Below are 16,585 nucleotides of genomic sequence, written 5' to 3' on the forward strand. Positions count from 1 at the left end.
TAAGAGTTTCACAGACTTTCCTGCCCGGGCTGGCTTTGAACCATGATCCTCAGATCTCAGCCTCCTGGGTAGCTAGGATTACAGGCATGAGCCACCTGCACCTGGCTGCAATGTGGTAAACATTTTTAGTTAATAACCTACTTCAAAAATAACAGAACTATAAAGGGAAGATGGACTGTATTATAAAAGAATCATCATTTGTCCTTGTTAGACATTCAAAGAAAGGAAAGGTCGTAAAAACATTTTTGAGGCAAGGGGAGACAGGGTCCCACTATGTAACCCAGACCTGCCATACTTCTGCCTTGACTTGGCAAGTACTGGGATTATAGGTATTTACCACCACACTCAACCAGAAAATGAATCTTTAAATAAGGGACATATCAGGGGATGAAATTATGATTTATTCTAGATTAAAATTTATGAGTGTCCATGATATGATGACATGTGTATCTTACAGAAACATAAAGATCCCAACAAATGAATGCAATTATGTCCAAATACTACCAATCTCATTAAAACCTTGGTAGGGGATGTTTGGTAAAAATTATTAAGGCTTATAATTGGCAAATTCATTTTTTGTTTCTAAATATATGTTCTCATTGGGGAGACTTGATCAGAATTAAGTTTTAACTTGTTTTGCTTGTGGATCTCACATTGGAATGACATAAAATTATTTAAATACATTCAATATCTAGACTTACTGTCAATAGCAGGGCAATATCAATTAAATATAATTATAGAGAATACAAACCAAATACAATGAATAAAATATAGAAAACCAAGTATATTCTTTTTAATATGGCAAAATAATTTTATATCATCCATTTAAAGGATATTCTCTGAAAATATATTTGCAATAGGTAACTCTATGACTTAGAATTGCTTTATTTATAAATGACTCCATATAAACTGGATCAAAACTAAGGCAGCAAAATTAGCACATATAAATTGTTAGATGTGGATGTTTCTATGCTGACAATAAAATAAATTTCAAAGAAGGAATGGAGCACATAAGTCTGACCATTGATTATTATTCACTATAGAAAATATACTGGTGGTTTTGCAATTAATCTACCATTTTTATTTAGAATATATTTTAGAGACACAGATCTTTTTCCACAACATGTGCCTCATTTCTTCAATGTAGAATTATCTTTGGGCAGTGTGGAATGGCTGTATTAACAATCAGCAATAGGAGAATATCAATAAACATTTTCCATTGTACTTGGTTAGATCCATTAACATAGTATAAAATATAATATGAAGGCTTGGACCCCTTTGTGTTATACTGACATCAAATACCAAGATAGCTACTTTAAAGGCACTTTAGAATGATAGTTGGGACTATTCTGTAATAAGGATATAAAGTTATGACTTTAGACAAAAATATAAACAAGAGCTATTTTAACAGTATCTTTTCTAGAACGCTTTTTTTTTTTTTTTTTTTTTGGTCGTGGGACTTGAACTCAGTTTGGGCGCTGTCTCTGCGCTCTTCAGCTCAAGGCGATCATTCTACCACTTGACCCACAGCGCCACTTCCAGTTATCTGGTGGTTTATTGGAGATGAGAGTTTCACGGACTTTCCTGCCCCAGCTGGCTTTGAACCGCTATCCTCAGATCTCAGCCTCCTGAGTAGCTAGGATTACAGGTGTGAGTCAATGGAGCCCGGCTTCTAGAACCCTTTTTAATGGTGCATATAGCATGTAGGTCTCTCTATTTGTTCATTTTATGTATTTATCTATACTGCTTCACTCCCAGAACGATTTAGGTTTGTTTACTTCATTTTAAACAAAACCAATCTAGCCAAAAGATCTTTGTCATTCGTTCATAGGTACTACTTTGACCCCATGTGCATTGATGTAGGTGAGAAGAATTTGAGCTCTCTGTTCTATCACATCGATGAGCTTTTCAATTCCTTGTCTACCTCCTTGACTTTCCCAGTAAACCTTATCAAGAAACAGAGACTGTAGGAGTTTCTGCCGTAAGTGCTGGCTCTTCAAAACAGAAACTGCAGATTCAGGAAACCTGAAAAGATAACATGATATTTCATGCTTAGTAATTGCTTGGAAAAATTATCCCTTCCCAAATTACTCTGCTCCTCATTAATCTGACATAAATCACACTACCAAATGATACCTTGAGAACCAAAACATTTTGTCACTGCCAAGCTGACACCTCTCTTAATAATAATATACTAGAACATGTTTCAAGTGAACTCAATTTTTTATACATCTAAAGACTTAAAGAGAAAGTTTTCTGAAAAGGAAATAAGAATGGCCAATAGACACATGAAGAAATGCTCAACCTCTATAGCCTCTAGTTTTGCAAATCAAATCAATATTGAGATGCCACCTCACCCCAATTAGAATGATTAGAATCAAGAACTCTAATAACAACAGATGCTGGAGGGGATGTGGACAGAAGGGAACCCTACTACATTGTTGGTGGGAGTGTAAACTTGTTCAACCACTTTGGAAAATAGTATGGAGGTTCCTCAAAAGACTCCACATAGAGCACTCCTATGACCCAACAATCCCACTTTGGGGCATTTACCTGAATGATCACAAGACCATACTAAAGCTACCAACACAACTATGTTTATTGCAGCATTACTTACCATAGCTAAGATATGGAACCAACCCAGATGCCCCTCAGTAGAAGAATGGATCAAGAAATTGTAGTACATACACACAATGGAATTCTATGCCTCCATCAGAAAGAATGACATTGCTCCATTTGTTGGGAAAGGAAAGACTTGGAAAACTTTATATTAAGTGAAGTAAGCCAGGACCAAAGAAGCATAGGTCCCATCGTTTCCCTTATTTGCAATAATTGGTATATGTCTGATACAAGCAGAAAAGGTCAAATAAGATGATGTTAAACAAATGAACCCCAAGATAAGGACACAAGTGGTTTTTTTTCATTCTTGCTATTGCTTCTGACATATTTATAATGTACTATGTGATTTTTTTTGTTGCTTTGTATGTCCCTCCCCCACAGTATAACACTGTTTTCACTGTATTTGATGTTGGTATAATTTGGGGAGGAGAAGGGAAAAAACAAATTGTTTAAACAGGGATATAGACTGACTCGTTGCAACAATGAGATGTACAAGACACTATGTCGAAAAACGAACTTTACAATTTAGGCGGGGGTGGAGGGGTATAGTTGTAGAGATGGGAGGGAAAGGATGGTAGGGGGAAAACAAAGGAGGAAACAACAATGCTTGATAAGAAATGTACTTATTTCCTTTCTCATGTAACTGTAACCCCTCCTCTATACAGTATTCTCTCAATAAAAAACTTATTTAAAAAGTTCATATACTACTATCTGACTTAATCACATTGTGTGCAGACAAAGAAGGGTACAGTATTCCATTGGGTCACCAAAAATATTTCCCTAATTTACTTAAACTCATTTTACCAATAGAACCTCTAGAATAGTACCTTCATCATGTTAAGGTGAGATTTTTGTGAAAAAAAATTTGATGCAAATGCTGATAGTGTTGCTAATTAACATTCCCCCAATAAAAGTTACACAACTAAATTTGAAGTGTGACAATTCTAAATGTGTGTGGTACAATGAGAAAGGAATCATTCAAAAGTGTCCAATTAGAGGAAGAATTGCCTTTGATTCAGATTATATTTTTGGAATGTTGGATTATTTGAGAACATTATATTTAAATGAAGTGTTAAATTCTACTATACTCTGGATATCAGGTGTCCCCAAAAGCCTTGGTTCCCTTGGTGACACTGTGAGGAGCTGGTGGAGCCTTTAGATGTAGAGCCTAGTGGGAGGTCTTTACATCTTTGGGGTCATGCCACTGAAGCAGATAGAAGGACTTCAGCCATTCCTCTTCTTCTCGACTTCAATTTCTGGATATGCAATGAACAAGACTTCTCTAAGAACTCCCATTATAAGGACAACAGAAGCAAATGGTCATGGAATTAAACCTGCAAAGCTGCAAACTTTCTATATTATGTTTATTATCTCAGCCACTGCAGTAGGAAAAGCTAGCCAGTTTTAAATAAATCTAGTCAAATTCAAGTTTTATTACCAGGGACCTAATGCCATTTTAGAAAGGTCCTAGCTATTTTACCTAGGGAATATATTACAGTTGCTTCTCTTTTGTAGAAAGTACAAATTCAAGAATTGCTATGCATAGTATCTGATGAGCTTTGTAAATTGTCTGGTTCAAATATCACAGGAGACAGTGTGCCAAATGCATAACTTGGCTTTGGTCAGCTCTCCTTAGGATCTGAAAAAGGCATTGTGAAAATACCAGCACTTATTGGAATTTTGAATAAACTCAGTTGTTTCTGAAATTTTTCAGCAAGGAGAAGCACTTACTTCAAGAGCACACTTTGCCAAAAATCCCAGATTCTTTTTTTGTTTTTCTGACTGTCCTGGTGCTTGAACTCTGGGCCTAGGTGCTGTCCCTGAGCGTTTCAGCTCAAGGCTAGCGCTCTATCTTGAGCTATATAAGCGCCATTTCCAGATATCTGGTTGTTCACTGGAGATAAGAGTCTCATGGACTTTCCTGCCCAGGCTGGCTTTGAATCACTATATTCAGATCTCAGTCTCCTAAGCAGCTAGGACTACAAGTATGGGCCACCAGAACCCAGCTCCCAGATCTAATAAACACTTTATCTGGAATTGGTGACATGACATACCAACTACAGCATAGATAGTACACAGGGTGTGTACATGCCAGGGATCCAGGGCCTGGTGATTCTGATGATACCCAAAGGCCCAAAGCCTCAGAGCTGGACATGTTTAACAAATTTCAGAGTATCACATTAAATAATGCTTTTAATGAATTCCTGCATGACACATGGGCTGTAGTATTAAATAGCATTTTTTTTTGCTCCATGAAAGTATCATGAATCCATGAGTTATAAATTCTATAGCCCTTCAACAGATTTAGCTGTGGCAGAAAGGATGAGATAAAAGTTTCTTTCTTGCTATTGTTTCTAACATATTTATAATGCACCATGTGATTTTTTTGTTGCTTTGTATGTTCCTCCCCCACGGTATAACCCCTCTTTTCACTGTATTGGTTGTTGGTGCCCTGCATCTTGTATATACACAAGTGTATATACACTTCTCTAATTCGGGGAGGGGAAGGGAAAAAAACAAGGACCATTAAATATCGACCCATTGTAACAATGAGATGTACAAGACATCTTGTTGAAAAAGAACTTTCTAACTTTGTAGGTGGGTGGGGGGAGTAGTTGTAGAGGTGAGATGTAAGGGATGGTAGGTGAAAAAGAAAGGAGGAGGCAATAATGCTCAATAGGAAATGTACTCATTACCTTGCTCATGTAACTGTAACCCCTCTGTACAGCATTTTTACAATAAAAAAGTATAAAAAACTGTTAAAACTATTACTCTCTTCAGTGACTAATACTTTCAATAAAAGAAAACAAAAATATTACTGGTCCCTTCATGACCTTTGCTTAATAAGAATTCTCAATGCATAAATGTGAGATTAGCAATGTCTTCAACTTTGTTTTCCAATGTGAAAATTATATATTCATAGAAGGTTTAGCCTTAAACCCAATACTTTTCATGATGCATTTAAAGTTTAATCTTCTTTGAAAGAATAAATAAAATAATTCATATTTATCTGAATGTGTGAAATGGATGAACTATATGCTCCAGGCACTTTTAATTCTAAGAGGAATTTTAAGGCCCTTTAATATCAACTGAGTAAGTGATGACTTAAGAAGGTGAATTTCTCTTTGCATAAATTTTCCTTCACTTAGACGGGTAAAAACAGAATCTGCCAAAAAAAGAATTCTGCTTTTGATTCACAAAGAGATGTGAGCAACAGGGTCTTAATGGGGAAGGACATGGCAAAAACTCAAGAAAGTGGGTCTCACAAAACTCTCAGGAACTCACAATGTTGCTTTTGATGTCAAAAGTATATAAAATCCATATAGTTCATAAAATCATAGAGTTTAGGAAGAACGTCTGGTTTTCTGGTGGTTAATTGGAGATAAAGAGTCTCGTAGACTTTCTTGCCTGGGCTGGCTTTGAATCATGATCTTCAGATCTCAGCCTCCTGAGTAGCTAGGATTACAGGCGTGAGCCACCATTGCCTGGCTTATAACCAATAGTTTTATGCTTTTTGTGTTTCCCTGCTTTTGCTTTGGGCTTTGGTGCTAAGAATAAAACCTAAGGTCTCACTGATACTAGGCAAGTGTTCTATGTGCTGTGCTTTCTTCCAGCTTTATTAACAAGATTAACGGTAACAGCATGAATGCTTCAGGTTATTACAAGAAAAAACAATGGGCTTAGGTTTGGAAGAGCTGAATGCTTCCCTAATTTTAGACTTACTAGGATGCTTTCCTATAGTCACTTAGATTCACTTTATAATCCTGCTAATGTACCCTTATAATTTTAAGTGCTCAACCTATCCCTAATTCCTTAGTCTAATTCTTGACTAAAGCAGGAAGCAAATGGAAAGCATATCTACTTGCTGTGAAGCCAAGCAGATAGTACAGCCACAATTTCTGAAATTGAGGTTGTATAGTTCAGATTTTATAGCTACTTCCTGCCACGGGGGGAATCTTAATCTCCTCTCTACAAATAGTTGTAAGATCAAATGCCTCATAATCACTTCTTGCATTTTACCTCTGACACACTAAATTCCTTCTTTGTTTTTACATAGATCCCTGTCCACTCTAAATCTTTTCTACGTCCTGTCAGATGTCCCCAAAGTTTTTAGATTTCCCCTGAATTTTTGGTCAGTCCTGAATATAACCATACTTCCCTAGCTAGCCTCCTTCTGCCTTCATTTCTGCTATTTCATATCTCCCTCTCCCCATCTATTTCAAAAGCCCTTTTGTCTGGCTTCAACAGCAGCTGTCCAATTATATTGTGCCCTATTCCCTAACTGGCTGTCTTTTTCTCCTGTATTGAAGTAATTGCTGTTTATTATGAAATTAGAGTTCCTGCCATGTCAATATCTGCATGTCTGTTACATTCTCCCATGTTCTACCTTGTTCCCTAAAGTCAGAGCATTTGCCCACTGCTTATCTACGCTTGTCCTGTCTCCATTCTAGGAACTCCTATGCTTGTCCAATGTAACCCCACAAGGCTTTTCTACAATGAGAGCCAAGCAACATGTTGGACAGAAAACATGGTATGAATCTTGTAGGTTCCTGAGCTGCTGAAAAGTGCTCTGGCTACCTTTATGTTTGGTTTCCCTTTTCTAGATCTCTATTCCAAGATTCACATCAAAATCCTTTCAAGGATTAAATCTAATAGGGTATGTATACATACTTAAGCATATTACTCCAATCAGAAAACTTACTCTTTGATGCCTTCCAACAATTTGAAGTTTAAGTTATCTTCACTTCGGTCAAAGAAACCCTTATTGTCTATAAAGACCAAATGCCTTGGGTCATGTGTTCGTTGGACAATGTGGGCTAGAGTCACAGAACTGGGGTCACCACAGTTTGGTCTCAATCCATTCCGCACACAAGTATCTTCCTTGCGTGGTCTGAATCCACAGCAATTTGTATCTAAGCGATTATAAATCTGAAAATAGAAAATAAAAACAAAATCCAAGATGTTAAGGGGGTAGAAAACTTGAGAAAATCAGATTTCCAAAGAGCTGGGGATTTCTGGCTTTGAGGTTCATTTAATGCTAGGCAACAGTCAGAATAAATCCAACATCCATGCCTTCTGACTCATCCATGGTTCTAAGCATTTGCAGCTTCTGGTAATAGCACTAAAGTCAGATAAGCCAAATTAGGTATCTCCACCCTAAGTATTTAGAGTTCCCACTGACCACACAGGCAGACATGTGGCCAGAAGAATCAGCCCTCAGGATGATGACACCGTTACACTTTTACATATGATATTTTTGAGCCCTTCAAATGGGAATATAGGAAATCTGTCAACTCATTGGTTCTAAAAAAGACTACTGTTTCAGATTTCAGTATTACTGCAGCTAGCCTCAAATAATACAGAAGAAGCTGGGCATCAGTGGCTCATTCCTGTTATACTAATTACTGAGGAGCCCAAGATCTAAGAATCATGATTCAAAGGGACAGCGCCCAGGCCCAGAGTTCAAGCCCCATGACTGACAAAAAAAAAAAAAAAAAAAAAAGCCAGCAAGAGAAGGAAAGTCCACGAAATTATCTCCAATTAACCACCAAAAAGCTGGAAGTGGAGTTGTAGCTCAAGTTCTAGAGCACTAGCCTTGAGCAAAAATGCTCAGGGACAGCAATCAGGCCTTGAGTTCAAGTCCCCCGACAAGCATATGTGCATGTGTGCACGTGTCCATGCACACATGCGCATGTGCACACACACACAATAATAATATAGAAGCGATCTGTTGAAAAGACAGACGATCAATAATGAAGTGTTACCCAGATGAAGGTCACAGAGAGATTCTGAATAGTAAGCAAAAAGCAAAACGATGGTGGCTTGCAGCTTATTCTTAGAATAAACTATAGAAGAGATACACAGATTCATTGGAAAATTGTGTCATTCAATTTCTATAGGGAAATGAAAACAGTTAATAGTATGAAAAAATTCTTTTTAATAAGTGTGAATTAAGTATATTAAATCTCTGCTCTCACACTTGTTAGCTCTGTAAAATTGTGAAGATTTCTTCATATGACTAATCCCCTATTTAATTTCCTGGGCAATAGGAATGATGATATTTATGTTACACAGTTGGGGTATATTTGCTGTCATAAATTGGGAGATCATAAAAGTTTACCAAAGGTTCATTTATCAAATGTGAAGGTCCTATATTGGCACTATTGGGAAGTGGTGGAAATTTTAAAAGATGCCCTCTAGTAAGAGGTCTTAAGTAGTGGGGAGTGGCTGAAAAGGGATTTTGGGTTCTAACCCAACCACTTCCTATCTCATTTTCTTCCCTGTCATGATACATATGTTCATAATTTTACAGATGTTTCATAACTTTGTTTAACTTATTATTTATTTATGGCAGTTCTGGGATTTGAACTCAAGGTCTTGAACTTGTTACACAATTGCTCTACCACTTAAGTCACCATAACTCTTTTTACTTTATTTTTCAGGCCAGTCTCAGGCTGATCCTTTCTAATTCTTAGCTACAGCACAAAGATCTACCATATTGATCACATGTGTTCAAAATTTAACTTTTAAGGACAACTCTACTAAAAATTTATTTTTTAATATTTATGGAAACTTTAATGTTAAGATGATGAGAACAAAACTAGTTGTCCAAAGCCACATAATTTGTATAGTTAGATTTGTATAGTTAGTTTAACCAGAGAATAATCAGTACCCATTCATAACTGCTTGCTGAGGGGTTAAGACAGGTTATTAACTTTTTTTCTGGCTAACTCTTGTTATATATTATGCTTTTTTATTGCGAAAATACTGTACAGAGAGGTTATGTACGGGCAAGGTAATGAGTACATTTCTTATCATGCATTGTAGCCTCCTCCTTTGTTTTCCCTTCCCATCCATTCCTATCCTCCCCCTGGCCCCCCCACCCCGACCCAATCCTCCTCCCCCCACCTGCACCAAAGTTGTAAAGTTCACTTTCAACATAACGACTTGTACATCTCATTGTTGCAATGGGTCCACCTGTATCCCTATTTAAACGATTTTTTTTTACCCTTCCCCTCCACAAATTATACCGACATCAAATACAATGAAAGCAAGGGTTATACTGTGGGGGAGGGACATACAAAGCAACAAAGAAATAATCTTATAAATGTGTTAGAAACAATTGCATGAAAGAAAAAAAACTATTTGAATACGTATCTTAGGGTTCATTTCCCTAACATCAACTTATCTGACCTTTTCTGCTTGACTCAGACATATACTAGTTATTACAAATAAGGGAAACCATGGACCTATGTTTCTTTGAGCCTGGCTTACTTCACTTAACATAATTTTTTCCAAGCCTTTCCATTTCCTAACAAATGGGGCAATGTCATTCTTTCTGATGGAGGCATAGAATTCCACTGTGTATATATACCACATTTTCTTGATCCATTCATCTACTGAGGGGCATCTGTGTTGGTTCCATATCTTAGCTATAGTAAATAATGCTGCAATAAACATAGTCGTGCTGGTAGCTTTAGTGTGGTCTTGTTTGTGAACATTTTGGTAAATGCCCAAAAGTGGGATTGCTGGAGCTCTATGTGGAGTCTTTTGAGGAACCTCCCTACTGCTTTCCAAAGTGGTTGAACAAGTTTACACTCCCACCAATAATAGTAAAGTTCCCTTCTAAGACAGTTTATTAATTTTAAGTGATAAGTTAAGACAATCAATTTTAGCAGCCAAGTGATCAATTTTGAGATCAAGGTATAACGTACATGAATATTTTACAGATTGAAATTATGCTTGAGCTAGAGCATTCATACCTCTGTCCAACTATAGACAACTGCAATAATAATTTTTAAGAATGATTATAAATTAATTTTATAATACATTATATACAAGAAAACTAAAATGAATAATACACATGCAGTTAACTCCTAAATTTTTCATCTCTCTCTCTCTCTCTCTCTCACACACACACACACACACACACACACACACACTATCACAAGGAAATAAAATTAGAGGAGTAAAAATTTCTTAATTACAGTTCTGTCTGCTAAGCTCCTTCTTCACTATTTTCATGGTTGTGGGGAAAGAAGTTGGATACCCATTTGTATTACTTCCACAACAAAGCTCTGCTAGTCAATTTTCCTTCACTATGAAAAGTATATGAGAAATCGAACTTATAAAGAGGAAAGAATTATTTGGGTTCTCAGTTTTAGGGCTTTCAGGTCATGACAACTTGGTCTTGCTTTGGTCTGTGGCACAAGATCATGGCAGAAGTGTGTTGGAATACTTTTAGTGTGGCATTGTGGGTGATCATTTAGGTAATTACTGAGGAGTGGGCACTTTATTATTTGTTTTCTTGAAAATGGCTTTTCTAATTGTGGTGAGGTAGAATCTCAATGTTATTTGATGGACATTTCTTTTATGGCTAGAGATGCTGAGCATTTCTTCATGTGCCTATTGGCCATTCTTATTTCATCTCCAGAGAAGTCTCTTTTTAATTCTTTAGCCCAAGTGTTAATGGGGTGGTATTTCTTTGAGGATTTGTTATTGGAGGGTTTAATTTTTTTAATTTTATTTTATTGTAAAGATACTGTACATAAGGGTTACATTTACATGAGTAAGGTAATGAGTACATTTCTAAGAATATTTTTGATATGAGACCCTTGTTTGTTTTATAGCAGCATTATTTACCATAGATAATATGTGGATTCAACACAGATGCCCCTCAGTAGATAAATGGGTCAAGAGGATATTTACACACAACGGAATTCTATGCCTCCATCAGAAGGAATAACATGGCCCCATTTGTAAAAAAAAAAAAAAAAAAAAAAAAAAAAGGAAAGATTTGGAAACAAATCATAGTAAGTGAAGTAAGCCAGACCCAAAGAAACATAAGCTCTGTGGTTTCCCTCATTTATAATGATTAGTATACGTCTAGGGTAGTCCTAACAGAGGTTCACAATAGCTAATAGCTATGTACGTATGACCATATAAAATGATGCTAATCAAAATGAACTCCAAGATATGGAAACAAGAGGTTTTTTTTGGGGGGGGGCGGTATTTGTGTTCTTGTTTTTTGATGTACTGTGTGAATAATTTCTTTTTTCCTTCATTTTTTTCTTTTGGTTTATCCCCTGTTGTCACTGTTTTTGGGTTTCATATCCTGTGTTTTGTATATATGTTTATCATATTTGAGGAAGGGAAGGAGAATAAAAAAAATGGTGAGACAAAAGACAAGGGGTGAACCAATGCAACAGCGATACTAACAAGACACTATGTTGGAAATGAACTTTAATCTTGGGGGAGGGGAGTGAGTGTAGGGGAAAAGAAAGTGGGAGAAAATGAGGGAGAGGGTAACAATGTTCAACAAGGAATATACTCATTATCTTATTTATGTAACTGTAATCCCTCTGTACATCACCCTTACAATAAAAGAAAAGAAAAGAAAATTTAAATTTAACAAGAAAAGAAGTACATGGGGAAAAGCTGCTCACTGCATGGCTGGGAAGTAAAGGAGAAGACTAGGGAGGGGCTGGAGTCTCACAGTCACTTTCAAAAGATCCACCCAATGAACTGAATGCCTCTCATTAGGGCCACCTGGTTATGGTTCCAATACTATCCAATACCACAGGCCTCCTTGGATGTTTAAGATCTCAGCTATAAACCAGATGTGGTGGTACATTCTTTTAATTCCAAGCTATTATGGAGTGAGAGTTAGAAGCATTATGAGCTTAGATCAGCCCAGGCTAAGTTAGCAAAACTCTATCTCAAAACACAAAATGTCCGGAGATATAACTCAAGTGGTAATTGGCTTGGTTAGCATGCTGCTTACAAGGGAATTCAGTCCTCAGAATATTAAATATATTGTTACATATGATGAGCTCTTCCAAGATAGGCTTTAACTTTGTCACTTCTATAAATATAAAACTTTTCTATTTTAAACTACATGAAAAGTTACATTTGGAAAATACTTACGTAAATCATCTTTTTCCACAATGGCAACATAAGATTGTTTCCTACAGAGTATTTTTAAAGTGTTCTTTCTGTCTGATCTAATTCTGAATCACTCAGCAGTCTGGTGATTTCACCACTTCCCTGACAGACGGTGATGCTATACAAGTCTAACAGACATTATTGCTGAAAATGGGCTTGTGTTTTCTTCTACAAAATGTTGCCCCTTGTTCTATTCAGATCCACACGAGGACTTGGAGGAAATATTATCACATACAGAGTATATGTATATATGTGTGTGTGTGTGTGTGACTTTGTATTATGTGTGTGGTGTATGTGAATGTGTGTTGTATTGTGGTATGTGTGTGCTATATGTGTGTGGTTGGTATGTGAGTATATGTATGGTGTCTGTGTTGAATTTATATGTGAAGGTATGTGTTGTATGTTGTGTGTGATATACGCTGTGTGTATATGCCTAGAGACTTAAACTAAGACTATAAACCCTCAAATAATCTGTTTACTCTGCTTTCCTGATCTTCAGTTGTAGTGAATTATGTGTTTGGATTATTGCTTTTGTCTAGCCAAGAGTTTATATACCTCTTAAATCATACTCTCTGAATCTTCTCTAAATTTTGTTTATAATCTTCCTTCCAAACTCCCATTCATTTTACCAAAAATCCTTTGGCTACAAAAGTATAATCCACTCCCTTAAATCCAGTATCATTTTGCTTGGCAGGTGATTTAGTTGTAGATTGAGTGCATTTCTGCTTATTTTGAAGACAGCTGGTCTATTTTTAAAACCTAATAAAGCACAGTCTACATAGCTATGAGTCCATAATGCACTTTTAATATACTTATTTAGTGCACACATTAAAACAATCATTCCATTTAAGTACCTCATGATTAAACACTGTAGTTCACACCTAAGTGTCTATGTTCTTAGGTAATTATCTTACAAAGAAGGCTGTTGGGGGATATACTTTCTCTGCTAAGCAATTCTGAATGTTAATTATTATAACAACTTGCTTTCAAGAAAGAGAAATTTTCTTGCAAAACAGACCTTGTGCATTTGGGTACAATTGCCAACCACTATCTCCGACAAAAAGCATTCTTTCCTTTTATGGGGAAATATAGCTTTTCCATGTTTACCTAACTAAAATTATACTGAAAAATATTCAGGTGTTCCAGCCAATTTATTTTTGGTTTTCAGGATGAGATATTTTTAGATATATTTCCTTTTTGAGATATTATTTTATTCAATTTTATTTTGGTTGTGCTGGGTTTGCCTATAGGAAAAAGTATCTTATGAATGACTCATTATAGCACCCAAGTAATGGCACCTATGTCCCAATGACTTGGATCCCTGAGACCCATTAAAAATCTGCAGAAACCAAACAAAAGTGCTGGAGTAATATTAATATCAAACTTCAAACTCTACTACGAAGCCACAGTAATAAAAACAAAAACTTGGTACTGGCATAAGAACAGCCTGAGGACAAATGCACTAGAACTGAAGACCCAGAAATGCAGACCTAAACTTTGATAAGGAAGCCAAAAAACAGGATGGAAAAAACACAGCCCCTTCAAAAAATGGTGCCAGCAGAAGTGGCTATATTCATGTAGAAAACTGAAGTTATATCCTTATATATCACCCTGCACCAGAATCAATTCCAAATCGATCAAAGACCTTAAGGTAAGAGCAGTACCCTGAAAACATTACAGGAAGGAATAGGGGAAACACAAGGGCTCCTTGGCACAGATCAAAACTAACTTTCTTTCTTTCTTTCTTTCTTTCTTTCTTTCTTTCTTTCTTTCTTTCTTTCTTCCTTCCTTCCTTCCTTCCTTCCTTCCTTCCTTCCTTCCTTCCTTCCTTCCTTCCTTTCTTTCTTTCTTTCTTTCTTTCTTTCTTTCTTTCTTTCTTTCTTTCTTTCTTTCTTTGTTGGTCATGGGGCTTGAACTCTGGGCCTGAATGCTGTCCCTCAGCTTTTCAGCTAAAGGCTAGCACTCTACCACTTGAGCCACAGTGCACTTCCAGTTTTCTGAGTGGTTTATTGGAGATAAGAGTCTCACAGCCTTTCCTGCCTAGGCTGGCTTTGAACCACAATCCTCAGATCTCAGCCTACTGAGTAGCTAGGATTACAGGTGTGAGCCACTGGCACCCAGCTCAAAACTTTCTTAATAAAGACCAGAAAACACAGCAAATCAAAGAATTGTTGGATAAATGGGATTGCATGCAACTGCAGAGCTTCTTCATAGCAAAGGACAGATATAGCAAAATAAATAGAAGCCCACAGATTGGGAGATCTTCACTAGTCATACAACAGACAAGGGTGTCATATCTAAAATATACTTAGAGCTCAAAAAATTAAATCCTACAAAAAAATCCTCAAAGAAACAGCCACCTCATTAATAAGTGAGCTAAAGTCTTAAACAGAGGCTTCTCTAAAGAGGAAATAAGAATGACCAATAGATACATGAAGAAATGCTCAATGTTTCTGGCCATAAAAGAAATGCAAACCAAAACAACACTGGGATTCCACATTGCCCCAAATTGAATGGCCATTATTAAGAAAGCTAATAACAACTGGATGCTGGAGGTGATGTGGCCAAAAGGGAATGCTACTACATTGTTGGTGGGAATGTAAACTTATTCAAACACTCTGGAAAGCAGTATGAAGTTTCCTCCAAAGACTAAACATAGAGCTCCCTATGACCCAGCAATCCCACTCCTGGGCATTCAACCAAATGACTACAAACAAGGCTATACTAAAGCTGCCAGCACAACCATATTCACTGCAGTATTATTTACCATAGCTAAGATATGGAACCAACCCAGATGCCCTTCAGTAGATGAATGTATCAAGAAAAAATGGTGTATATAGACACAATAGAGTTCTGTGCTTCCATCAGAAAGAATATCATTGCCACATTCATAAGGAAATGAAAAGACCTAGAAAAAATTATATTAAGCTAAGTAAGCCAGGTCCAAAGAAAAGTAGGTTGCATGGTTTTCCTTATTGGTAATAACTAGAATATGTCTATGGTATGCTTAACAGGGAATCACAATAGCTCAATTACTAAATACATAGGACCATATATAATCAAGTGTATTATAATGAACTCCAAGAATTAGAAACAGGAGGTTCTTATTATGTCCTTATGCAGTTATTTCTATTTTTTTCTGGTTTAGTTTTCTGTACCTTTTGTCTTATATATAAGTCTATTTGATTCATGGAAAGGAAAGGTAATCAGAAACAGCAAGAAAAAGGATGAACTAATGCAACAATGGTAGTCACTAGAGACAATGTTGGAAATGAAATATACAACTTGTGGGAGGGGAACAAGGAGAGAAAGGTAAGTAGGAGAAAATGAAGGAGGGAGTAACTGGAAAGAAATGTACTTGTTACCTTATTTATGTAACTGTAATCCCTCCCCCTTTATTGCCTTTACAGTAAAGTTATTAAAAAATCTATAGAAATCAATCAGATGCTGGTGACTCACACCTGTAGTCCTGTATACTAATGAGACGCATCCAGAGGATCAAGGTTTGAAGCCAATTGAGGCAGAAAAGTCCTTGGAGTTTTAAGTGGAGATGTCATCTTCAGTTAACCAGCAAAAAGCTGGACTGGCAGCATTGCTCAATTGATACAGGACCTATCAAGCATCCCAGCAAGCTTAATAACTTGAATTCAAACTCCGATACCAACAAAACAGAAACCTTTAATGACTGGTACTACAATAGTCACTGCTAGTAAGTCAGGAAGTACAGGTGTAACCAACTTCCTCCCGCAAAGTCCCTCAGCTTACAAAGGACAGTACTCAGGACTCAACCCAGTTGCTCCTGACTTTGAGTCCCTGGGTGTCTCTGGTGAAGCCTCCAGAGCATGAGTAGCTTGTGCACTGGCAAAGAATGTTAGATGATGTGCCATTGGTCCATATTGGCTTATAGAAGTTTCAGCTGAACCTCCATGCAGAACTTTATGAGAGCTCATGTATAAGAGACCTTCTGGTAAGATGTAAGAACCAGGAAGTATCAGCTAGAAAAAAGCAATGGTGCCAATGG

The 16,585-nt window shown here is 36.8% G+C and overlaps 1 protein-coding gene across 3 annotated transcripts in view; it reads right to left on the reverse strand.

The window, feature by feature from the left end:
• Positions 1 to 1,645: 1,645 nt before the first annotated feature.
• Positions 1,646 to 16,585, reverse strand: part of Gask1b (golgi associated kinase 1B) — a 53,999-nt gene continuing 39,059 nt past the window's right edge. For all 3 annotated transcript variants that reach the window (XM_042668435.1, XM_042668433.1, XM_042668434.1), the window contains 2 exons: positions 7,322 to 7,548; positions 1,646 to 2,025 (listed from right to left, as the gene is read on the reverse strand). In XM_042668435.1, the coding sequence (XP_042524369.1) occupies positions 1,818 to 2,025; positions 7,322 to 7,548 (435 nt within the window). In that variant the 3' untranslated portion in view covers positions 1,646 to 1,817. The remainder of the gene's footprint in view (positions 2,026 to 7,321; positions 7,549 to 16,585) is intronic.

This window comes from Dipodomys spectabilis, unplaced genomic scaffold (assembly GCF_019054845.1).
Source record: "Dipodomys spectabilis isolate Male_0828 unplaced genomic scaffold, ASM1905484v1 ptg000436l, whole genome shotgun sequence".
In the NCBI taxonomy this organism is placed as follows: Eukaryota; Metazoa; Chordata; class Mammalia; order Rodentia; family Heteromyidae; genus Dipodomys; species Dipodomys spectabilis.